This window comes from Anguilla anguilla, chromosome 17 (assembly GCF_013347855.1).
Source record: "Anguilla anguilla isolate fAngAng1 chromosome 17, fAngAng1.pri, whole genome shotgun sequence".
NCBI lineage: Eukaryota > Metazoa > Chordata > Actinopteri > Anguilliformes > Anguillidae > Anguilla > Anguilla anguilla.
In genome coordinates, this window is record NC_049217.1 from 29,018,365 (window position 1) to 29,042,049 (window position 23,685).

General features: G+C 45.9%; 2 protein-coding genes across 8 annotated transcripts; both read left to right on the forward strand.

Moving 5' to 3' along the window:
* The first annotated feature begins 521 nt into the window (after nucleotides 1-521).
* LOC118216590 (luc7-like protein 3) lies at nucleotides 522-9,916 on the forward strand. Of its 4 annotated transcripts, none has more exons than XM_035397906.1 (11): nucleotides 522-760; nucleotides 1,766-1,832; nucleotides 1,994-2,033; nucleotides 2,149-2,293; nucleotides 2,754-2,828; nucleotides 3,135-3,284; nucleotides 4,016-4,153; nucleotides 4,394-4,767; nucleotides 5,733-5,941; nucleotides 6,701-6,936; nucleotides 9,293-9,916. In XM_035397906.1, exons 1-10 carry the CDS (start codon nucleotides 662-664, stop codon nucleotides 6,901-6,903), a joined length of 1,500 nt encoding a protein of 499 aa, XP_035253797.1. In that variant the 5' UTR covers nucleotides 522-661; the 3' UTR covers nucleotides 6,904-6,936; nucleotides 9,293-9,916. The 4 variants fall into 4 exon arrangements, with proteins under 4 accessions (XP_035253797.1, XP_035253798.1, XP_035253799.1 ...); XM_035397907.1 differs by having other exon boundaries at nucleotides 3,135-3,239; nucleotides 3,992-4,153; XM_035397908.1 differs by having other exon boundaries at nucleotides 3,135-3,239.
* On the forward strand, nucleotides 9,235-22,538 carry LOC118216591 (serine/threonine-protein kinase SBK1-like). Of its 4 annotated transcripts, XM_035397909.1 has the most exons (5): nucleotides 10,178-10,264; nucleotides 12,186-12,437; nucleotides 16,431-16,672; nucleotides 17,463-17,665; nucleotides 18,471-22,421. In XM_035397909.1, the coding sequence occupies exons 3-5, from the start codon at nucleotides 16,498-16,500 to the stop codon at nucleotides 19,332-19,334; spliced, it is 1,242 nt and encodes a 413-aa protein (XP_035253800.1). In that variant the 5' UTR covers nucleotides 10,178-10,264; nucleotides 12,186-12,437; nucleotides 16,431-16,497; the 3' UTR covers nucleotides 19,335-22,421. The 4 variants fall into 4 exon arrangements, with proteins under 4 accessions (XP_035253802.1, XP_035253801.1, XP_035253800.1 ...); XM_035397911.1 differs by lacking the exons at nucleotides 10,178-10,264; nucleotides 12,186-12,437 and adding an exon at nucleotides 9,235-9,361; XM_035397910.1 differs by lacking the exon at nucleotides 12,186-12,437 and having other exon boundaries at nucleotides 10,176-10,264.
* The last annotated feature ends 1,147 nt before the right edge of the window (nucleotides 22,539-23,685 follow it).

Below are 23,685 nucleotides of genomic sequence, written 5' to 3' on the forward strand. Positions count from 1 at the left end.
TTGCTTTATGCTGCACCATAATGCTCAACTAATTTATATAAACTGCTAAACATTTTGGAAAGATTTAAACTTTAAAAAAATGTGATTTGGTAATATATTTAATTTGTTTTTGTATATACACTAGAATGTTTTGGGTTGATTGATCTGGGTAAATTCCATATCCATTAGATCCAAAAGTCAGGTAATATGTCCCATTTTGTTTCATGATGGCACTAATGGCCTATTTAAACATTGTATTTTAGGCACTAATTTGTTTGACGTGAACAACAACAACAACAACAAAAAAGCCATTTGAACATGCATCCTTTTCAATGAATGCAGTTTTTAAAGGATCCCTGGCAATGTACATTTCATAATTCAGGCATTATATTAATAACCTGCGTTACTTCTGTTGGCTTGTAGCCTATCTCTTAACCTTTAGCAAAAGCGCGGTCCTCCTCGCAAACGGGCGGCGGCAACAAAGAAGCTCACTCCAGTTAAGAGAAAAGTTTTCCAGGCAAATCTTTATCCGGGTACAATGCATTCTGGGTAGAGTGGTGTGCCTTTAGTTGTGAGGTGCCATTTTGTTAGCTGCAGCACTCAGGTTTGTGAATCGCCTCTGGTGTAATCAATGATTTAAAATAAAAACAAATTAGTCTCTAACTGCCAGACTTCAGATAAAATGTTGTCCGCCGCCCAGTTACTCGATGAATTAATGGGCAGGGACAGAAACTTAGCTCCCGATGAGAAACGATGTGACGTCCGCTGGGACCACGAGACGGTAAGTTTCTTCACCATTCTAACAGTTAATAATAGCTAGCTAACGTTAGCTGGCTAGTACGGTGAAAAAGTGTGTTATTTAGTCAAAAAAAGTTGAGATATTATTCTTTGATAAATCTCTCAGGATAGCCAATTGGCTTCCATCACTGTGTTACCAGATGGATTGAAGCATTCGATTAATATATTTTCTACGATCTTGCAAGCGTGGGTGAGAAATGGGTCGCAAGCGGAATAATGTTTGCCGTGTAGACTAGTTGCCGTCTTGAATTGGGTATTAGCCACCTAATCTAGTCTAGTTAGCTTAGTGAGCGGCACTTCGTGAAATTGGCTTTTCTTTTCATTTGACTGGCCAGGTAATTTAGCTCGCTAGTGTCGCAAATTAACATTTAGCGAAGCTATCTAGCCAGGACTGCATATCTAGGTAAGTTGTTGGTGTTCACTGTCCCATGGCCGTGTCCCCCGCTTTAAGTTGCTAGTCTAATATTAACGTTACTCAGTGTCGAATTTTTGTCGTTTTGCTAAGGTGGAGAAATTGGACCAGGTTGGAATAACACTTTTAGGTGGATAACTTTGCTGCTTGATTGTTAGAGCTGTCATTCAGTGTTAAAATTTTTAATTGTGTAAAAAGAAGGCAGTTTAAGCTAACGTTGCTAACCACACGTTACCCCGCGCCACATAATGACGTAGTACGAGTTGAAGTTATTTTACTGTCCAGTTTCTCTGCAAGACGGCCTATGTGCTGTCTGTTACGTCCTGGTAGTAGTAAGCTCTGCAGGAAGGGATTTCAATGGAGTTTGACTGCGAGCTGAGAATTGTATTATTGTGAAATTGCTTTTCCACTTCTGTTAACGTGGTTTTGAAAATGCATTTCTCTCAGGCCCATCTTGCTAATATCCACCGTCAACACACTGAAACAGTACCTGCCATGTGCATTCCGTCCACATTGTTTAGGTTTTGCAGATTTAAAGACTATTTGATAATCGCTTTTTTCCCTTTTCAAATACAGGTTTGCAAATACTACCTTTGTGGATTTTGTCCCGCAGAACTATTTACAAATACACGATCTGACTTGGGTAAGTGAATTTTAACAATGGAGTTCATGTACAGATGGCTAATGGTGATTGTTTTGTCATAGAAACAGCTTTCAGCATGTTGCTCAACTCAGTTGACTCTGTTTTCCATGAACCGGTTTGCATGCTAAAGGTTTTGTGATTTGACCCCTTCCCCCGTCTAGGTCCATGTGAAAAAATCCACGATGAGAATCTGAAGAAAATGTAAGTACGCCATTCGGTTCGTTTCTCAAGCATGAGCTCCTTTCCCGCGGTGCCGTCGTTAGTTAGCGGCAGTTATGCTAACGTGCGCGTGAACCCGCGGGATTTCTCTTCGCAGGTATGAGAAGAGCTCTCGCTTCATGAAGGACGGCTATGAGAGGGAATTCCTGCGCTACCTGCAGTCGCTCCTGGCCGAGGTGGAGAGGCGGATCCGCAGGGGCCACGCCCGCCTGGCGCTGTCGGAGACGCAGCAGGCGTCTGGGGTGAGTGCCGTGCCAGCGTGCCGCTGGGTATTACTGTATGCCTGTGTAGCACAGATTTCAGCAAGGGTGCAGGGCGGCTGTCCATAGCTCCGAGAATCTCCTCACAAGACGAGACTCGGGAGTTATTTTTATGCGACTTATGTTGTTGGGCTTTTCTGTTTCTGCCTTTTCAAGGCACCTAAAGACCCAAGCTAATTTCTCAGAAACACAAGATTTTTTTGTTTAACTTCTCCCTGTTGAACGTTAAGCTTCTTCTTAGTCTTCTGTATGAGCAAGCACACCGAGCAAGCACAGTGATTGCGAGGTGGTTCTGCGAGGTCGATGATCAACGCTTTGTCCGTCCCGTCAAACCCTTTCACAGTGTTTTTTTTTTCCCCGTTTTTGGCTGTTTTGTTTGGAGTTGGTTTTAATTTAGATGCCGGACACTGCATACTTTAATATGGTCTGAAATTTCTCTCAGGGTTTGGGGCCGTCGGCTAAGAATGAAGAAAAAGCCCAAGTCTTGACTGAAAAGATCGAGGATCTTGTGCAACAGGTATGGTAATCCACAGTGCAATGCTGCTTGTTTTCCATAAAGAATATTTGAGTATTGTTTAAAAAAATGTGTCCTTGCGGTGCATTTAAATAGGTATTGAAAATGAAAATGAAAGTGTGTTTGAAGTGAGTGGGCACAGGCTCAAGTTCGCTTTTTCTGGTTTAGAAAAGCCCCGTTTTTGCAAACCAAACGCATTTCTTAAGTTCCCTTTTCTTTCAAACTCGTCTTAGGCCTGATGTAAGTGTGCTGGTGTGTGTGCGTGTGTGTGCGTGTGTGTGCGTGTGTGTGTGTGTGCGTTGTTCACAGATTGAGGAGCTAGGCTCAGAGGGTCGGGTGGAGGAGGCCCAGGGCATGATGAAGCTGGTGGAGCAGCTGAAGGACGACAGGGAGCTGCTCAGCTCCACCCCCTCTGTGAGTAGCTCCTCCTCCCCACCACTGCTCGGCTCCACCCCCTCTGTGAGTAACTCCTCGTCCTCCTCCTCCTCCTCCTCCTCAGTGCTGCTCAGCCCCGCCCCCTTTGTAGCTCTTTGTGCTTCTTAGCTCCAACCACCTGGGAAGATTGTCCCTGTGTTTGCTGCCTAGCTTCACCCCAGGGAATTATTTTTTTTTTTTGACATGAAAGGGTTTTGTGGGTATCATATTCAACTAAAGCACTGGTTCTCAGTGTAGTGTCACACCTCATGGTGTACAGGGCCTTGTACAACACTGGAAAATGTCCCTCGGGGCAAATAATGTCTTGGTTCAGGGGACTCAGGGCCACAGTGTATACTTCACCATCAGTGGGGGGTGGTTACAGCGAGCGTCTCAGCTGGGTGGGCCTCTGGCCTGGTGCGGGGTTCGAGACGGGTGGGATTAAAGCACTGGTTGGTGCCTCTGGCCTGGGCGGGGTTTGAGACGGGTGGGATTAACGCACTCTGGTTGGTGCGTCTGGCCTGGGCGGCGTTCGAGACGGGTGGGATTAAAGCACTCTGGTTGGTGCGTCTGGCCTGGGCGGGGTTCGAGACGGGTGGGATTACAGCACTCTGGTTGGTGCCTCTGGCCTGGTGCGGGGTTCGAGACGGGTGGGATTAAAGCACTCTGGTTGGTGCGTCTGGCCTGGGCGGGGTTCGAGACGGGTGGGATTAAAGCACTCTGGTTGGTGCTCCCGGTGTGTGTTCCTTCAGGCCATTGAAAGCTTCGCTTCTCAGGAGAAGCAGATGGAGGTGTGCGAGGTGTGCGGGGCCTTCCTGATCGTGGGCGACGCCCAGTCCCGCGTGGACGACCACCTGATGGGCAAGCAGCACATGGGCTACGCCAAAATCAAGTCCACGGTCGAGGAGCTGAAAGTGAGTCCCCCCCCCCCCCCCCAGTCTCAACACACCCCGCTGCGTCAAGTATGGGTTTGGCAACGGTGTCGGTAAAATGTAAACGGTACCCACCCCTACTTGGGAGGTGCCCGGTACCAGACTAAAATGGCAGTGGATATTTGGGGCTTGTGTGGGGTGGCCTGCGTGTTGTTCTGGAATGGCCGCCTGACGAGTTTGCCGATTCTGACCCTCACCCCCCCCACCCCCACCCCCCCCCAGGAGAAACTGCAGCGGCGGCCGGCGGAAACGGAGCGCGAGGAGAAGGGGAGGAAGGAGAAGGAGGACCGCGAGCGCGAGAGGGAGGAGAGGGAGAGGAAGCGCAAAGAGGAGGAAGAGAAGAAGGAGAAGGAGAGAGAGAAGGAGCGGGAGAGAGAGCGAGCGCGGGAGCGGGAGAAGGAGCGGGATCGCGAGCGGGAGAGGGAGCGGGACCGGGAGCGGGGACGCGACCGCGAACGGGAGCGCGAGCGGCACGGGCGGCGCAGCCACTCGCGAAGCCGCCACTCCAGCCGGCCGTCGGACCGCCGGCGGTCCCGCTCCCGAGAGCGCAAGTGGGCCCGGAGCAAAGAGCGGGAGAGGGAGAGGAAACGCAGCAGGTAGCGCACCGCCGAGGCCCGCCCCCTCAACCATACCAGTAACACGAGTGTTCATTGGTTCTGGTGTCATCACGCACAAGTAACACTAGCGTTCATTGGTTCTGGTGTCATCACGCACAAGTAACACTAGTGTTCATTGGTTCTGGTGTCATCATGCACAAGTAACACTAGTGTTCATTGGTTCTGGTGTCATCACGCACAAGTAACACTAGTGTTCATTGGTTCTGGTGTCATCACGCACAAGTAACACGAGTGTTCATTGGTTCTGGTGTCATCACGCACAAGTAACACTAGTGTTCATTGGTTCTGGTGTCATCACACACAAGTAACACTAGTGTTCATTGGTTCTGGTGTCATCACGCACAAGTAACACTAGTGTTCATTAGTTTTGGTGTCATTACACACAAGTAACACCAGTGCTCGTTGGTTCTGGTGTCGTCAAGCACAAGTAACGCTAGTGTTTATTGGTTCTGGTGCCATCAAACACCAGTAACACTAGTGTTCATTGGTTTTGGTGTCATCAGGCACAAGTAACATTAGTGTTCATTGGTTATGGAGTGCTTGCAAAAGCAAATTTTCTTGGCAGACTCATTTTTCTAGAGCATCTTGCATCTTTCCACATGAACTTTATTTTTTACCCGTAATATTAATTAATATAGATGGGAATTTACTGAAGCGTTTCTGATGGTGTGCTCATGCTCCAGTCTGCGCTTCCCCTGCAGCCAGGTGTGCTGCATGGCTGTAGGGCAGCAGAGGGAGAAGGCTGTAGATAAGAGCGTTTTATTTCGGGTGAGTCACGGTCCAGGCGGCTGTGACTACTCACTGCGGGGGCGGACGCTGGGATCCTTCAGTATTCGTCCTCGTCTGGCCGCTTGTGTGTGGGGGAACGCGCCGGTGTCGGGCCGCGTGTGGAGCACAGGCGCGGGGTCCTAACGCTGCCGGGGCTGGGGCGGGGCCCGTTTCAGGAGCCGGGACCGGGAGAGGAGGCGCAGCCGCGACCGCTCGGAGAGGAAGCAGCGCTCGCGCAGCAGAGAGCGACGCCCGTCCCGCGGCTCGGACGGCCGCAGCCACAAGCACCGGAGCCGCAGCCGGGAACGGGACCGGGAGCGCGACAGGAAGTCCGCGGAGCGCGACAGGAAGTCCACGGAGCGCGACAGGAAGTCCGGGGACAGAGGTGAGGAAGGACAATCTTAACCGGATAATTAGTCTTATTTCTCCTTTAGTCCCCATCCTGCCCCCTAGAAGCTTCCCCTGGCCTGGCCTCCTGTGTCACGCCTGTGTCTGTCGCTCTCATCCAGACTGCGGTGTGTAAAGTCTGCATCACTGGTACAGCTGCCATGTGACCTCTGATGTCACTTCCGACATCCCGAGTCCAAATATTTTCACCCGGTCGCCTGGGTTACGCATACCAGCCCGTTTCAACTGACACCAGTGGTCGCAGAAGTCCCCTTGGTGACTCCAGCGTGTTGTGGGCGGGGCCTACAGGATGCGATGTGATGCGGTCTGCTGTGGTGGTGCAGTGCAGCGCAGTGGGGGAACGACGTGTGAATGTAGCGTTAGCCGTTAAATAGCAAACGTGTAACAGCGAGGGCGTGAGTGAAATTCGGCTACCGAAGGAGGGAGGGAAGCCGCCTCCTGCCAGAGGTAGCAATGCTTCGGGCAGCGGTGTAGTATAATGTGTGAGGAACCGGTCTTGTGAGGGTCACAGGTTTGATTCCCCGGTAGGACACTGCCGTTGTGCCCTTGAGCAAGGTGCTTAATCTGCATCGCCTCAGTGTACATCCAGCTGTGTAAACGGTTGCGATGTAAATACTATGTAAAAGTCGCGCAAGTTGCTCTGGATGAGAGCGTCTGCAAAATGCCTGTAATGTAATGTGATGTTGATCGCCTGGCCCCCCTGTAACATTGGGGACGCCCCCTTTTCCTTCCGCAGACCGCAAAGAAGCGGACGAAAAGAAGAGCGGTAAGACGCCGAAAGAGGAGTCCGGCGGGGAGGGCAGGGCCGCCGGCGCGGCCGACTCGGAGCCGATGGAGGTGGGGCCCTGCGGGGCCCCCGGGTCCCCCGGGTCCCCCGGGGCCGAGCTGAATGGAGCGGCTGAAGACATGCATTCTGAAGGTGACACTCAGTCCAATTAAAACTGATCTGATAGGACCTCAGATCAGACCCAGGTAAGTGCAGGTTCCCCCGCCCATGTGCTCCCTCTCCGGGTACACCCCCCTCCCCCCCTTCCCGCCCCTCCCTGAACCCCAACCTCTCCCCTGCTCCCCCGCCCCCCTCCTCTCCCCTCCCTCTCCCCATTAGACCCCCCCCCCCCCCTTCCCCCTCGTTTTTTAAAGTGCAGCATAAATGTACACCAAAGATGTGGAGCTAGACCCATGAAATGAATGTTCAGTGACTTCGTGCCAGAAGGGAGGCCACCCATAGCCCTACAAACACGCTTGGAGGTACCTTATCCTGTTTCAGTCAAATTTTTTTTATGCACATTGCAGTGAGTTAGGAACAGTGTAAACACGCGCCATGCGCACGCAAACGTTTATTCTCCCGACGTGGAGTTAAACGCTTGCCACTGTGTTCAGCCTGCACACTAAGGCAGACTAAAGCATTTCATGTTGTGCACAGCTGTGATTTTGTGTATCATGTTACAGTATTGGATTATGTGTGGGGAAATTATTTTTGCTATAATATTTACTGGCCAACATTTTTGAATATTCCTGTTTTTTTATATTTTGGTTCTTTTTTTAAAATTTTTATTTAAGCTTTTTTTTTAACCAACCCCAACAGGGCTCTAAAGCATTTAGAAAAGGATATTTGTTTTCGTGTGCAGCTTGTCGGCGACGTGCCGGTTTCCGATGGTACGGACGCCGGCGGGCTTTGTGTCCTGCTGCTGTGCGCTCCAGTGCGGTTTAGCACTGGGACGGTGGGAGGGAGCCGTAGGGCTAACGAGTTATCTCGGTCCACCTCCGTACCTTATACAGCAGTGCCGTTGCGAGCGAGCGACCTCATCAAAAGCCAAAATAAAATGCAAGGAAACTTTCGAACCCGTGCAGGTATTCGCTCCAGGTACTCTCCTTCCTCCACGCGCGTCCGGGTTTTTGAATGCTCTCGCGTTGTGTCGGCTGTTCCAGTGTGATGTGTGTCATGTGACGATCGGGGCGCCGGGACAAGGGCGTGGGCCCAGAGATGGCCCGATGCCTCCATGTTTGAGCTAAAATAATGTGCTAAAGTCTCTGAGCATGCAGCAGGCTTTTTGTTTATTTTTTCTTCTTCCTGACACCACTGTTGCCCTGAGAAAGGTCCTCACCTCTCGGAGGTTAATGGAAAAATGTACATATATATTTTTGGCCTCTGGAGACCCTGCTCTATAGCACTGGTTTTACATGGAAAGAATGCATATAACGTAATGACCATAATATTCTAGAAAAGTGGGAACTTAAATCAACATGGCTTCCAGGACAGGACTGTGTATCAGAGCCGTTCATTTTCAACAAGAAACAAACATGAAACAAGAAACCTTTTTAAAAAAAATATATGTATATCTTCAGATATTTTTATTTATAATCTATTGATTGACAAGCAAATACTTTTTGTAGCAGGGGTGTCTAGCATCTATCTGTTCACCCAACAAAGCTGCCGTTGTCATTAGGCTGGAAAACTGTCGTTTTTTTTATTGTTTACAGAATTTCCAGTTGAAGCTACGCCCACTTTCAGGTTTATGTGAATACAGATACAGATGGATAGCTCTGTTGGTTGAACAGACACTGCAGGCCTCCTGTTTTGTAAGGAATTGGACACTCAGCTTAATCTCTGTATTTTACTTCTAATATGGAACTACAACTCCCAGGAGTAGCGTTTCACAGTGATTTGCAGTGCCAGCAGTTGCATTTACATTTAGTACTTTTTATGGTCACCTAATTTACTTTAGCAGGGATTTATAAATGAACTGTCTGAAGTGACCCATTACACATTAACCTGTGAAATGGCTCCTTGCCCTGGGCATGTGGTACTGCAGGTGCTACCCTATACTAGAGGTACTGCATTATACTAGAGGTACTGCAGGTGCTTCCCTATACTAGAGGTACTGCAGGTGCTGCCCTATACTAGAGGTACTGCACTCTAGTATTTGGAGATGAATTGGGCATGCCTTACCTAACTGTGGTGAATATGCTCTCGCTCAGAATCACACACGGGCTGCATTTTGTCCCCCGTTTCAGAGTGAGGGATGGGCTTGATGTCTCTGACACAGGTGCTGAAATCCAGCAAAACGAGCTCACGAAACATCTGAAACTGTTCAAAAAATAGATCCAGATTTTTATTTTTAAACACACAAATGAACAAAAAGAACCTGTTGTTGGTTAATTAATGTCGCGGTGAACGCTATTCGGTAATTAGAGGGAGATGTCAGTGGGGCAGGAGTTCTAATGGAAGCCTGCGGCTTAGAGAGGGTTGCATAACTTGTTGCTATGGAAACCAGTGGCGAATGGGCTTCACTAATGGGCTCACCCTCTGACTGTCTGTGCATGCCAGGGGCTGATGGGATGCGGGGAGGAAGAGGATCTGAAGACTTCCTGTCCTGAGCCTGCTGCTTTAAACAAGGTGAACTACAGCTGTAGTGGCTTATAGATGCACAGAAAAAGAAAAAAAAAAACCTGTGTTAAAAACGGTATCTGTTGCCCACCACCCCACCCCACCCCCCCCCACTTTCAGGACTTGGTGTTCCCCACATTGCTTACTTCCGTTCTGTAGTCCCCCACACAGCACACAGCCTGGAAGCACATGGAGTGTCACTTTTGGCATTTTATTTTTGATCTCCATATCAGAAAAAAAAAACAAAAACAAAAAAAAAAAAAAAAGCTTTTGTACATGTGGCTCGTTAGGTTTTTTGACATCAGGTTGTGCGTTGACTTTTTATAGCGAAATATCAGTTCTCTCACAGCATTTGTACCAGAAACATCAATGTCCGGAAACATCAATTGGTTTCCTCACTTGAAAATATCACTTATTTTGATTGTTTTGTTTCCTTTAGTGTTGAGGCAAACTGACGTACAATTTTGCAAATTGGATTGATTTTATCATTATTATTTTTTTCCTTCTGATTTTCAAAGCCTGTAAATTTGTGTTAATAAAAAGTACAACATTTCTTTCCTGGAATTTGCTTACTGATTCTATCGGTTATGCACATCCTTCCGTTTTCTTTCTTGGCATTTTTAACGTCTAGACTGCTGGTGCAAGTCCCAGTCAAAACATTGCACCACATTTTGTTACAGTACAATCAGTCCTAGTCTTGAATGGTTATGCGTTTGTTTATAGACTAGCTCTGCGCTGCTGCATGCGAGTTGTGTCTCAAACTGTATGTACTGCTGCCCCTTTTGACCAGGTCTCTCTCTTAATCTCAGTGGAACTGGCCTGGTTTAATAAAGGTCAATAAAAAGGACAAATACACCCTTTTTCCCAAGTGTCCACTAAGCCAGTCCTCTGGAAAGCTGCAACACAAACAAGGTAAGTTGAACGAGGGATGTAGGACCGTCTGGTACTTGACATTCTTGTGAAATGCTATTGCTTTAAATTAGATTTTCATTACTTTAAAATAAAAATGAATGTGAGAATATATTTTGAAAGAGAACTGACTGCGTGACATCAGGGTAAAGTGTGCTATCTTTTGATAAGACCTGTGCAGATTATTTTGCACTTTATAGCTAACATGACGTAATGCATAATATGACGACATTACGATGTAGACATTTTGTTGCGTTATATCAAGAAGAGTTTAAAGTCTGCAGTTGGTGTTAGAAAAAAAAGTATTCAGTCAAAGAGCGATCATTTAGGGGCCCTTGACGGCAAAGGATTTCGGGTGCATTTGGTATCTTTCCGATGGTTCGATAACAGAAATTTCGCGCAGATAAGTCGTTCATCTTGGGGACTTTGCGTCATTTTAAATGACCCGGCGGTGCCCATATTGCACTGAAAGAATAATCACGGCTAGGCTGTGTCTCGAAGCATGATGCCAACAGAATACCAAAGTAGCCCAATGACGCAGGAATTGCGTCTGTATACAGGCGGAACCGATTGCAAGGATGGGGATGAATTTTATTGCGAGACGCAGTGCGATTCATAGGTTTTCTGGCGAACCTCCGTAATCATGAAATGAAATGCCACGTCGAGGACATTTACATTTTTAATGACGATCATGACGTGGTCACTGAGGGTGTGTGCGTTGCCCTATAGGAACGTTTTACCTTGCTAGCCTTGTTCTTACAGTTTGTATCATCCGCTCTTGAAAGTTCTGTCCCGTATTCGTTCAAGCGGAAAATTAAAGATCGCATTGATACGCCAGCGTATAACTGATGCTGGGAATATAAACAGTCTACTGCAGCATTCCCGCGAGTAGCATATTGCACGCGCTAAAGTGCGACGGACATGCATGCGCAATAGAAACGAAAAAGATCTCAACTTAAAGATTCGTTATTTTCCTTTGCAGCAATGAATGTGCATACGGGGTTAAAACAGCTGCACCGCAATAGAAATCGCTGCAATTAAGGGAACTAGTATGAAACGACAAGGATGTAGGCTACCTGTTCCTTGGAATGCTACAACGCGTCTTCAACGCGAGCTGCTGCTTTAGTGTGCTCGCATCTAACGCCACGTATACCAATCCGTGTAATAAGTGACTAATGACGCAGTTTAGACATTGTAAATAATCGCTGTCATCATCTGTAAACAGGTTGTACACTTGATTTGTTTCAATGTTTATCGAACTCTGCAGTCCGGAAGCATAGGCTGTGTGAAATGCGCAGCAGACCTGTAGCAGAATTTGAGCGAGATGATTGGATATTAATGACAACTGTGTCAAAGATTATTCGTGAACAGTGATTTTCTCGAACCACATTACAGGGTAATGTAAATCTTGATTATAATCACGAGTAAAATAGATGGGCGTGTGGATTTGTGTCTAGAACACAGGCAGAAATTATGTCATTTAAGGTTAAGGGAGGGAGGGAGGGGAGGGGGATGGGTAGGGGCAGGCATTAAACACAGTGACAGCGTGCTTGTGTTGAGGGTAGCACTGACTCATGTGCTGGAAGGATCTGATCCCCCGGGACGCAGTATGATTTCGTAGCATTTAAGGCTAAGTGTTATGCATTTCATATGCACTAGCTTCTGCGAAAATTAGTATTCTTCGTAAAAAAAATCATCACGGCACGCTGCGTTGATGACACGCCGATTCACAAGTCCTGCGCCCTGCACGCGCATCCATTCATTGCGCAGTGAGTGAGTGAGGCCGGCGTAATCTGTACGGAGACAGCGGAGCGCTCCTAGCCGGGTTGGGCACGCGACGGCCCCGGTCTGCGCCGCGATTGGACACTGACTGCGGTGGGCTGGATTTTTTTTGTCATCCTCCCTCTTCCCCTCTCGCGTGCAGGAGAGACTGGGAGACAAAAGGGTAACGTACGGAGGTCTGACAGTGGCGCCGACAGCTAGAGACAGGCTGCCTTGCGAGGTGGAACTGCGTGCGACTGCGCCTGCCGTATCAATAAAAGGATCAGCGCAATACAGCGCCGGAGACAAGAATTCTCTCTGGATGACAACGTTTTTGCATTCAACTTAATATTTACATTTTGCATCCTGAATGAAGAAGCCATAATAGATCCGTGTATGTACTGTGATTCGAAAGGTGAGTAATAGGCTATGCACATTAAAAATGATTTCACTTGATCAACGTTCATGAACCGAGATAAGTTTGCGTGTTTTGATTCTGTTAGGCTTTGCAATGATTGCGCGCAATGCAATACGCACTGTTTGTTCCGGTTCCTTGGTCAGAATGCTGATTTTATTTTATTTTAATTGGATCGGGAATCGTACGTTACGGTTGTTTGTCAACAAACGAGATGGATGCGGTTTGGTTAATCCATGTCTTATTTTTTGGTTAGCCGGGGAAACATTTTTTTACTAAGGCTTATAAGGCGAATGTTTATTGCTGACAGTTTTGGTCTTCATTGCTCGCGTTTATATTTACCTGTGCGCTCAGTTCTGTTGCATACCAATGATTCGCTGTGCATTTGCAATGTGGGTGGCGGACGGGTGGAGAACAATGGGTATATTTCTTGCAAAGGTGTGCCTTCATGTCATTATGTCAGGAAGAATAATGCTTGTTAGTGTGTTCAAATATGTGCGCAGACAGTTGCATTGACGCACATTTCTAATAAAATAAAAAACATGTTCATGTTGACCATGTGTGTCACACATGTACATAGCTTGGCACATTGTGTTGTGCTAGCCAATAGCATGTCGGATTCATTTTTACCATAACAGAGGTAAAGATTCGTGTTTACCATAACATTTTTTTTTAACAAATGTGCATTCTCCCTCTTGCACACATACACATACAAACAGCGCAAATCAATAATCACACTCACATAGGCTACTCGTTTAATTCTCACAAATACCCGTACAGACAGGCAGACACGCACATTGTTCAGGCAAGGCCGCACACACATTTGAAACGTCCACTTCTAAAACACAGCCGTCTGTTTTGCTGGTGTTATTGCCCGTAGGCTATACAGTCAGAACAGTGCCTGTACGGTTGGTCTCTCTCTCTGTACGTTCGTGCTGAGGCCCGGCCCTGAAAGGTACCGCTGCGGACATGAACAAGCAGAACCCCCCCACTCCACCACTCCAACCCTCCCCACCTCACCACGGCTCTCATCCTCCTTCCGTCTGGCTGTTATCTTGTCAGTCAGCTGGCTGTGTACAGCATTCATCTCTGTCCAGGGAGTTGTGCGACGGCGCATCTCTCAAACGTGCGCAGTGCTCCCGACTCTCGTCTCAAACGTGACCTGAATGAAGCCTGACAGACGGAAGCCCGCAGTCAGAGCGTGCACGTGATAAGTGGTCCTGTTAAAACAAACAACGGGAAACACATTTATTTTCTTCTTTCTTTCTTTCTATCCTTTTTTTGTTGAAGGGAATATCCCTTTGTTAAGATTTTAGATTAAAAAGGAGGAGAGAGAAAGAGAAAGGGTTCACAATGATTAAACCCATTCTTGTCTGGGAGAAAATAAAAAGTGCATCAAGGTTTCATCATTTTAGCTCAGTTCCCTGGGTAAAAGGGGTTGTCTTGTGTGTGTGTGTGTGTGTGTGATTTATAGGTGCTTGTTTATGGCTCAATGTGTACATTCAGTTTTGTATAATTTCACTTGCTGCTCCGCTGTCTTATAAGTGGTCACTGAAAATTGTGTTGCATCAAGCGGAGGGAAAAAAATAGAACATCGCTCCATAATTTCTATTGACAGTGAAATACAGCTATGTGGCAAACCAATTTAAGGATGGGGGGGGGGGGCATTTGAATCTCCCCCCACAGCATAACCTCCACCCTGCAAACATGCACATAGGTTGCATTTTTAGGGTCAGGGATGTGTACTTTCCATACCTTGATCTGCAGGTGGGGTGGATCGTGTGGTCAGACTGTTCTGTTGTGATGGAAGCCTGACTTATCTAGAGTGACTTTAATGGACTCTTCTTTTTTTGTTGTTGACATTTTCTTTTGTGCACCTGAGTATTTAGGATGAAAAATCTTTCCAAAACGGCACCCCTACTACCCCTGTGTTGAATCTGCAACCATGAAATTATAAGTCTGATTTATTTATCACACCTGCTTTGTCTTAATGTCCCAGCACCTCAGGCTGTTCACAAAGGCCCTGCACCCCTGAGGTGGGGGGGGGGGGGGGGGGGGGGGCACACACATGAAAAGGCTATGATGACTGATCATTTAGGAAAAAGGGTAGAGCACAGCAGAGGAGAGAGAAAGGCCCTTAGTGCCCCTGCCTCTTTGCCAAAACACAAATCCAGCTCAGTGTTTTTTTTTTTTTGAAAGGAATTGAAGCTGAAAGCCTGACAGATGAGCCTCATATTCTATCAGACCTTCAGCCCAACGGCTCTCTGTTTCCTGGTTATGTGCACAAAGTCTGACAGTCAAACTGGTAGTGCAGCTACTGCTCTGGGTGCACATATGTGCATGCACAGATACATGCTGTACTGTGGGTTGCATATATGTGCATGCACAGATATGTGCTCTGTTGTGGGGTGCATATATGTGGATGCACAGATGCATGCTCCATTGTGGGGTGCACATATGTGCATGCACACACATGTGCTCCATTGTGACTATTGAAAGATGACTATTTGTAGCGGACTAGGGCTAGGGTTGTCTTCTGCAGACCCTGCTTTGGCCTGACCTTGTCCAGCACCTACAACTGTTTGTCGTGGGCGGATTTGGGACGTAACAAGGAACAGCGTCCATGGAGAGGGTTAGACAGAATGTGTGTAAATGCGCATGTGACAAAGTAACACTGAGGCTAAGGTGGGTGCAAGGCGCAAGAATTTGTTGAAGCTTAATATTTTCCCCTTAATTGCAAGGGAGAGGGAAACGTTATGTGTAATTTCATTTGTCGAGAAAGCTGCAGCAGGGCATGCCATACCAAGGAGTGAACTGATCTTACAAACGAGGGACAGGGGTGCATGGTAGATTGGTAATCACTTATGGGGTATAACGTACACAGCACTGGAACATAGATGTTACACCCCATTTCAAACAAGCACACCCAGAACGCCAGCCTTTATATTTGCAGCCTACGTGCTCCATGTTAGAATATGAATATGAGTCAGAATGTGAATATGATTATCCTGTAGAAAAGCACATTTCATTCTACATGTCAAAAAAAACCTGCCTGTAATCCAAAAGGTGTTTAAATGGTATCAAATTCAAATGAATGCAGTGCTGTTTTCTTAGCTTCTTCTTTCAAGACCGTCAAAACTGTATGGTTGTGTAGACCTTGTACAGAATGTTCTGGTTTTTTGGAATGCGGTTTTCTATTAGTACTGTAATAGATTTTGAAAAAGGGCATGAAAATAAGCACATTCCCATTATGACTGGCTCCCATGCTAAGTGTAACCCTGCTGCCTCATTAGTGACAAAATCCAGTTACATTTTGGTCTTTTTGAACAGCAGCGACAGGAAATGCAGAAGCAACGCTTACCATTAACGGTTTGAGCATGGCATGTTCTCAGAAAAAAAAATCCAAATGTCTTGCATTTGTATTTTAACAGCGGTGCTTGAAATGTAGGCTATTTGGTTTACTAAGGAACGATCAGAAAGGCGGATGTACAAAACATTAACTAAATAGGATGCGTTTTTTTTCTCAGGATTTTTTTAACGGAGCCATAAATATGTTAAAAAAGCTGTTTTCGAAAAATCTGGAAGCACTGCCTCTCCATCTAAAGCAGTGGTGGGCAATGAGGCCCGTGTCTGTTTCTTGTTTTCATGCCAACTCCTGGCCTTAATTCATTAATCATCCCTAACATTTACGCCACCTGACATTTCTGCTGCATCTCTTGATAAGCGCTCGGATGACGGCTGAAGACTGTTCTTGTGTCCCTATACGAAGCTGCGAAACTGTTTTACTGCGATCTATTCTACCAGTGAGCCAGTGTTGGTGTGTACAGCCAGTTAGCTCATTTAGCCAGGGTAACACAAACCCTGCACAACACACCGGCCCACCAGGTCCAGAGTGCCCACCTCCCCCCCCCCCCCCCCCCTCGATCTAAAGCCTGACTTCAGTGCGATGCCTCACAGGAGCCTCTGCCCTTCTTCCTCTGTTCTTCTCTCCAGCACGGGTCACCGGTTGATCGCCCTCCTCCTCCGCCCCCTCGCCCCTTAGCCCCGCCCACCAGGCAGAATGAGCTCCTCCTCCCCCGTGGCGTCCCGCCCCTCTGTTGACATCCTGGAGGAGCTTCAGCTCATAGCCGCTCAGAACCTGGAGAAGCTGGAGATCAACAAGTACTACGATGTCATCCAGGAGTTGGGCAAGGGGACCTACGGCAAGGTGGACCTGGTGGTCCATAAAATCAGAGGTTGGTCCACTGTGTAGGTCGCCGATAGTGAAACTTTGCATGGACTTGGATTTTCAGATCAACGTGGCCTAAAGTTTATGTTTAATACATTTATGAAATTCACTGATGTATTTCAGAATGAGCCAACATTATTTCTAGTAATATTTCTCATCTCAAGTATATCAAGAAAAAGGAATCCTTGTTGATTGTTACCATTTGTGCATGCTTTTCTCCTTTTGTCTGTCCATTTTATCTGTCCATTTTACAGTAGGTATTGTCAAAGAGCAAGGATGTGTGGGAATGGCTTGCTTATACAACGTATGCTTCAGTGCATGCTGTGATTTACTGTCCTTTGTAGTAAACGAGGACACAGTCAGATAAGGCTGAAAACTTACTCTCTTTCGCGTACTTGAGTTTCAGAACATTACTTTATAGAATCAGAAACATAATTCTATGCTTCCCTGCATTCTAGATAACGTGTGCGCTCGTGAAAGGGCTTTGCTTCACCGTTCTTTGTGCGTCTCTTAACGACTCTTAACGACTTAACGACTTAACGACTACTGTATTTTTTCCATAGATTGCGTTGTTGCCGTTCTCGTTGTTAGTGTTAATCAGTTTAACCATCAGGGTCCAAGTTGAACTATGCGGTTGTTCCCTGCACTTGGACCGGTACTTCTCTCTAGGGGTTTCGTCATACTTGTTCCTGGTTATGGTCATACACTTTGTTGTACGTCGCTCTGGTTAAGAGCGTCTGCCAAATGCCTGTAACGTAATGTAATGTAATGTAATGTAATGTCTCGTTTTTCTTCAGGCACTAAAATGGCGCTGAAGTTCCTCCGGAAGAAGACCACCAAGCTCAGGAGCTTCCTGCGGGAGTACAGCATCTCCCTGTACCTGTCTCCCTGCCCGTTCATCATCAACATGTACGGCATTGCCTTCGAGACCGACGAGTACTACATCTTCGCACAGGAGTACGCCCCGGCCGGGGACCTCTTCGACATCATTCCCCCGCAGGTAAACAGATCCGACTCGAAAAAGGGGCCTTGTCCTCTTCTTCCTCATCTGTTAGCACAGACTGCCTTTCTGCCCAAGCACTGGGACGCTATGCTCTGCACTTTCCCCCGCAAACGTGGAACACTCACATTTTTTTTAATGTACATTTTGTTCTTAGTTGCTTTTCATTTGAGTTTTTTTTTTGTGTGTGTTTTAATTCATTTCATTACATTACAGGCACTTTGAAGACATTTTTATCTAGCGCCTTTACACCAGGTATAGGAAGCTTTAGCAAACGAACAAAACGAGTAATTAAGAATTAAAACGAGCGCTTGGATATACAAACCACTAAGTCTGCGCAATGAATGTTAAACAAAAGACTCACAGTTCTATATTCCCTCTGTCCTCTGCTCTTCCGTGTCTAAGGCTCTGGTTTGTAATAAGTGGTTTCAGATGTTTTGCGATCTTCAGGAACTCCTCTTCATGAATATTCTTAACGAGGCAGCAAATTCAAAGGCTTTTAGCTTCAGTCACGTCTCTTCAGGAAGGAGATTATCTGTGGTCAGTGGATGCTTGCGGGCTGCTGTGTGAATTCTTAATAGCTTCCCAGGCTTTGATGTTCTTGTAGAGCCTGCGTAGGGTTAGTTTTTTAATGGATGTGCGCAGTACATCATATAATATAGCACGTCTCTCTCTCTCTCTCTCTCGCTCTCTCTCTCTCTCTCTCCTTCTCTCTCTCTCTCTCTCTCTCTCTCCTTCTGTCTCTCTCTCTCTCTCTCTCTCTCTCTCTCTCTCTCTCTCTCTCTCTCTCTCTCCTTGCTGATAGGTGGGACTTCCGGAGACGGTGGCCAAGCGCTGTGTCCACCAGGTGACCATCGCGCTGGACTACCTGCACTGCAAGAAGCTGGTGCACCGCGACATCAAGCCCGAGAACGTGCTCCTGTTCGACCGCGAGTGCCGCAAGGTCAAGCTGTCGGACTTCGGGATGACGCGGCGGGCGGGGTCGCCCGTGAAGCGGGTGAGCGGGACCATCCCGTACACGGCGCCGGAGCTGTGCGACCCGGCGCGGCGCGAGGGATTCGGCGTGGACTACGGCACGGACGTCTGGGCCTTCGGCGTGCTCCTCTTCTGCATGCTGACCGGCAACTTCCCCTGGGAGAAGGCCCTGCCGTCCGACGGCTTCTACGAGGAGTTCGTGCGCTGGCAGCGGCGGCGGGCGGGGGGTGCGGGGGCGGGGGCGGGGTCGGGGGCGGTGCCCTCCCAGTGGCGGCGCTTTTCGGACGAGGCCCTGCGCATGTTCCGGAAGCTCCTGTCCCTGGACCCCCTGCGCCGCTGCGCCGTCAAGGAGGTGTTCGCGCACCTGGGCCACGGCTGGATGCTGGACGGCGACGGCACCGCCGCCGCGGCCGCGGCCGCCTGCTCCGCCGATCTCAGCCCCGCCTCTTCCTCCTCCTCCTCCTCCTCGTCCTCATCCTCCTCCTCCTCCTGCGAGGAGGACGTGCTGGTCGATCGCCTGAGGCAGCAGACCCTCTCGCCCGTCTGTGGCGCCACGCAGGCTGGCGTCGTCGTCATGGACGGCGTGCCCTCCCACTTCGCCCCAGTGTCGACAAGCAGCTACGAGCGAGTTTCCCGCGACAACGGCAGTGGTGGCCGCATCCTGGTCACCACGCCGATCGAGATCTGTGTCTAGGGGTAGCGGCTGTCCTCCTCAGCCACCCCCCCCCCCACATGCACACACGCACACACTCTCACTTGCACACAACACACACACACACAAATAAACAGTGATGCGCACTGGCTCACACACGTGAACACATGCTAACCAACAATCACAATTGACTAAAGTTATTTTCCAAATGGGGTAAAAAGAAGATTACAGCATTTCTCTTTGGGAGAGAAAAAAAAGCAAACACAGGTTAATTAATTTGTGATTGCCAACTGTTTTTTCACTAAATATTAACTGCTGGTTTCCAGTGCTGTGATTTGCAGGGAATTCTGGAATGTCTGGCTTGACTTTCATGATTCCCTAAAACATTCCCAAAGCGTTCCCAATGATGACTCGGTCTGAGGGAGGGAGTCGGTCAGTTCTGGGCGTGTCAGGCATATGAGACAGACCAAAACACGTAACCAATGATTGAAGGAAAAAGCATCAAGATAATGTGTTGCACCATTCCTGATGAAAGGGCAATCCAGAAGTTATTTCTTAAAGCAATACCTTCAAAGTTTTTCTGCAAAAAAAGGCGAAAGGAGGAGTCCAGGCATTCAGTGGTATCTGTGTGGAGGGAAAGTTTGACTTTTATTTCTGAGGCTGGTGGAAATGCAGCACTTTAAAAAATGTTGGACTAAAATGTTTCTTGAAGAAGAAAAATTTGAATCATATTGTGCCGTTTACTGTAATGAAATGTAAACAATAGCACTATGATGTACTTGTATGTAAGTTTATTGTGTGGGGAAAATGGAAGTTTCACGAATGTGGGACACGAAGTCTTAATTTAATCTTTCTGGTTTATTGTTATTTATTTGAATCTTGAATTCTCTGAAATATATTTTTGCTATTTGTTTGTATAAATTGATGTTAGATTATTTTTTTGATACTTTGGTTCGCTGAATCAGCTGGGTATTTATTTTTTACACATAATAAAAATATCATGCCTTGTGTTTCTGAATGAAAATGGTGTCAGAAAGTAAACAGCAACAGCACCAATGACTACGGTGGCCAGTCCAGGTATATTGCCCATGTAACGGCAGTTTTTTTGTTTTGTTTCCGGTGATTCTTCACTTCAGTCGGATTGCTTGTTGTTCTGCAGTGTGAACCCAGGCTTGGTTTAACAGTGACAGTGAACAGGCACCCATTTTACATTCCTGGAAGAAATCTCTCTAAATCGGACATCATAGCCGCTGTAAAAAAAAAAAAAAAAAAAAAAAAAAACTTAACTCAGCAGTACTCCTGAGATATGAACGGAAAAAATCACAGGATGCTTCTCGTCATTCCGCCGTGACCGTTGCCCTAAAGATCGATGGGAATGAGTGAAACCGGAAGAATCCGGAAACCGGAGCCTTTGAATACGAGCTGGAGTCATTACAGACCCAAAGCTAATGCGATAAAAGGATTATTCAGCCACTCTGTCAACCGCCAAACTGCCTGGCTTCGTTATTTATTTAATGACGGCCATCGCTTTTTAAAATGGCGGGTAATTCCGATACTTCTAATGTATAACATAGCATCAGTAGGTGCGGTTTAACCACAATAATTGCAGGAGTATTGTGTTGGAAGATTACCGATTAACAAAATGTGGAACAGTCGTCATGTCAGTTTTAATGTGGGCACTTAGAATTCACTCAAAGCAGCCTGATTAGAATGGCATTCAAGGCTAAATTAATTATCTGCCAGTCAACACTTTTCGTCCTGGTGTTTAAAAAAAATAAAAATAATAATGATGCCAGCTGGTACTTGGAGACTGGTGCAGATTTCAGTTTAAAACCAATATAATAAATTCAAATCTTACTTATTAATTCCCACGTCTATTACGTGTTAATCAAAAACAGAGATACAGTATCGTTTTTTTTCCTGATTTTTGTAGACACAATCTGATGATCTATGGCAATTATAATTATGTTTATTGTGTTTACAAAAAAAAAAAAAGATGTTTAAGGGCATTTTTAAAAATTGCATGGAACTATAAACAGCCATTTTCTTTAAAAAAAAAAAATCTAAATGAAAGTGGTGTGCTTGCATAAAAGTTGTAAAGACTGCTGTATGGTGAAATTTTGCTATTGCACAGTTTCTTGTAGAACATTCCAGAGAAGGATTTGTTTTCGTGGTTTCTGGAAATAATCTACAGTAGGGCTAAAACAAATTAAATTGTGTACTCTTTGTATTATATATGTTGTAGTTGTTTTATTACAAAGTCTGACATAATCAAGAGGTCCTATGAGTAATTGCTCCTTGTGTGGGGATGCAGCCTGCATTTGCTTGATGATTATCTCAGAGATAGAGAGAGGGACTTATTACTGACAGACATGGTAATAAAAGGTTCCTTTCTCCTCATTTCCTTTGATGGGATTTACCTTTTGAGAAAACCTTCCAAGATTGAAAAAGTTTAAATGGTGTGGGAAAAACAACCAACATTTGTCTTGATTGAAAAAAAAAAAAAAGAATAAATTATGGATGTATGTATTTAGGGGGAGAACAATGAGTGAGGGGTATTTTGTAATAGACTCTGTTTGTGTGTTGTGTTTTTGTAGAAATTGATTGCATGAATTTAACAATATCGTCATGGAAATAATGACATCCATTGTGCAGCAAGCCACAGCATCTTTTATTTTTTTTGCCGTGCGAAATTGTCACAGTGTAATCAAATTTCATATTTTTTATGTCTTCCTCAATGCTAGTCATCTCACACTATGAAATACTCCTGCGCTTGTTTGGTGACAGAGTGTTTTATGATATGAGATACTCTTGTACTTGCTTGGTGACTTCAGAGTGCAAGCAATGGTCCAGTCCTTATGTATAGATTCCCAACGTTCATGATGTAATGTAGTCCCAGTGCAGAAATTAAGAGTTTCTTGTTTACCGACAGGTGACATTTTGATGCTGCTGCTGCTGCTGGCTGCTGCTGCATTTTTTTTTCTTTTTGTGGAGTTATAACTAGAAGAAAAACATGACGGTAGAAGTTTTGTCCAACTCAGCCGTAGCAATACAGTCTTCCTCGGAAGCTACTTCTTACTTTCATTGAAAATTAAATAAAAATAAATGATGGAAATTTAAAAAAGTCAATTCATGGATGGTTTGTGTTAATTGTTGTCTGTTGTTTTTTCTTCTTTGAATTATCCAAAGTTTTTTAATGATGTTATTTGCCAATCAGACATGGTTATTAAACTATGGCTGACGATCTGACGTGCCCTTTTATTTGTGCTAAGCCAGAATTAAAGAAGATATGTAAACAAATAGGAGTTGGTTGTTGAATGGTTGCTGAATAAACACAATGTGGATGAAACATAATGTTGATTCAAGTGGATGAAAGAATGACATATTTAGAATTTTATATTTTTTCACTTTTTTAGAAATAAGACTACATAGTCAGGTATTTTCTTTTCCACTGCAACACTTTTTTCTCTCCATAAATGCCCATGCACATTTTTGTAAATTTGTTCATTATAATTATTGAATGAACATGATTTTTCATGTTGCTGAATGAGAAATATTTCCATTCTTCCGGACGAAAGATATATTTGTGCCTGTGGTGGAGGCATACTTAAGGCACAGTTGGCACTGGTCGTGCACAGCAACTGTACATCTAAATTGCCCCTATATATGAGTGTGTGAGCAAATGGTATGTGTGTGTGTTGTGCTGGTGTGGACTGGTGACCTGTCCAGGATGTATTCCTGCCATTTGTCCAATGCATGCTGGGATAGGCACCACCACCCTCCCACAATCCTCACCAGGAATAGATAATGGATGGAATTCATTATAGGGGTGTCTCCAAATAAGAAGAAATTCATCAAAAGAATGCAGCAATCACTTTATTTAACAAGAGCTTGTGTACAAAAAGGGCAGGAAAACATTTTTGAAGCAGTTTCACTTGTGCATTCACAATATCAACAAACGATCTCCCTTGTTTCTAGCAACCGTACATTTATAGAATTTCCCAGAATATTCACCCCAAAACTCTGGTGTCCAAGACTACAGCTAAATGCTCTACTGTGCTGAATGAAACTCCACATACACTGAGACACACACACACACACACACACACACACACACACACACACACACACACACACACACACACACACACACTATTCTTTTGCAGTTCAGAATTGGGATGTAAAGAAAAAAAAAACAAAAGAAAAAAAAAACAGAAGGTCAGAGGCTGGGTCTATCAATGCGAGTGTACGCGTGTATGTATGCGTCTTCCCCCCCCCCCCACCAGCAATAGGACATGGTAAATATACTTCTTGTTTGCCACTTTGATAATTGTCTTGGTAAAAACCTCCAATCGAGCTGCAGTACACCTTCCAAACAGAAGTGCTCAAATAG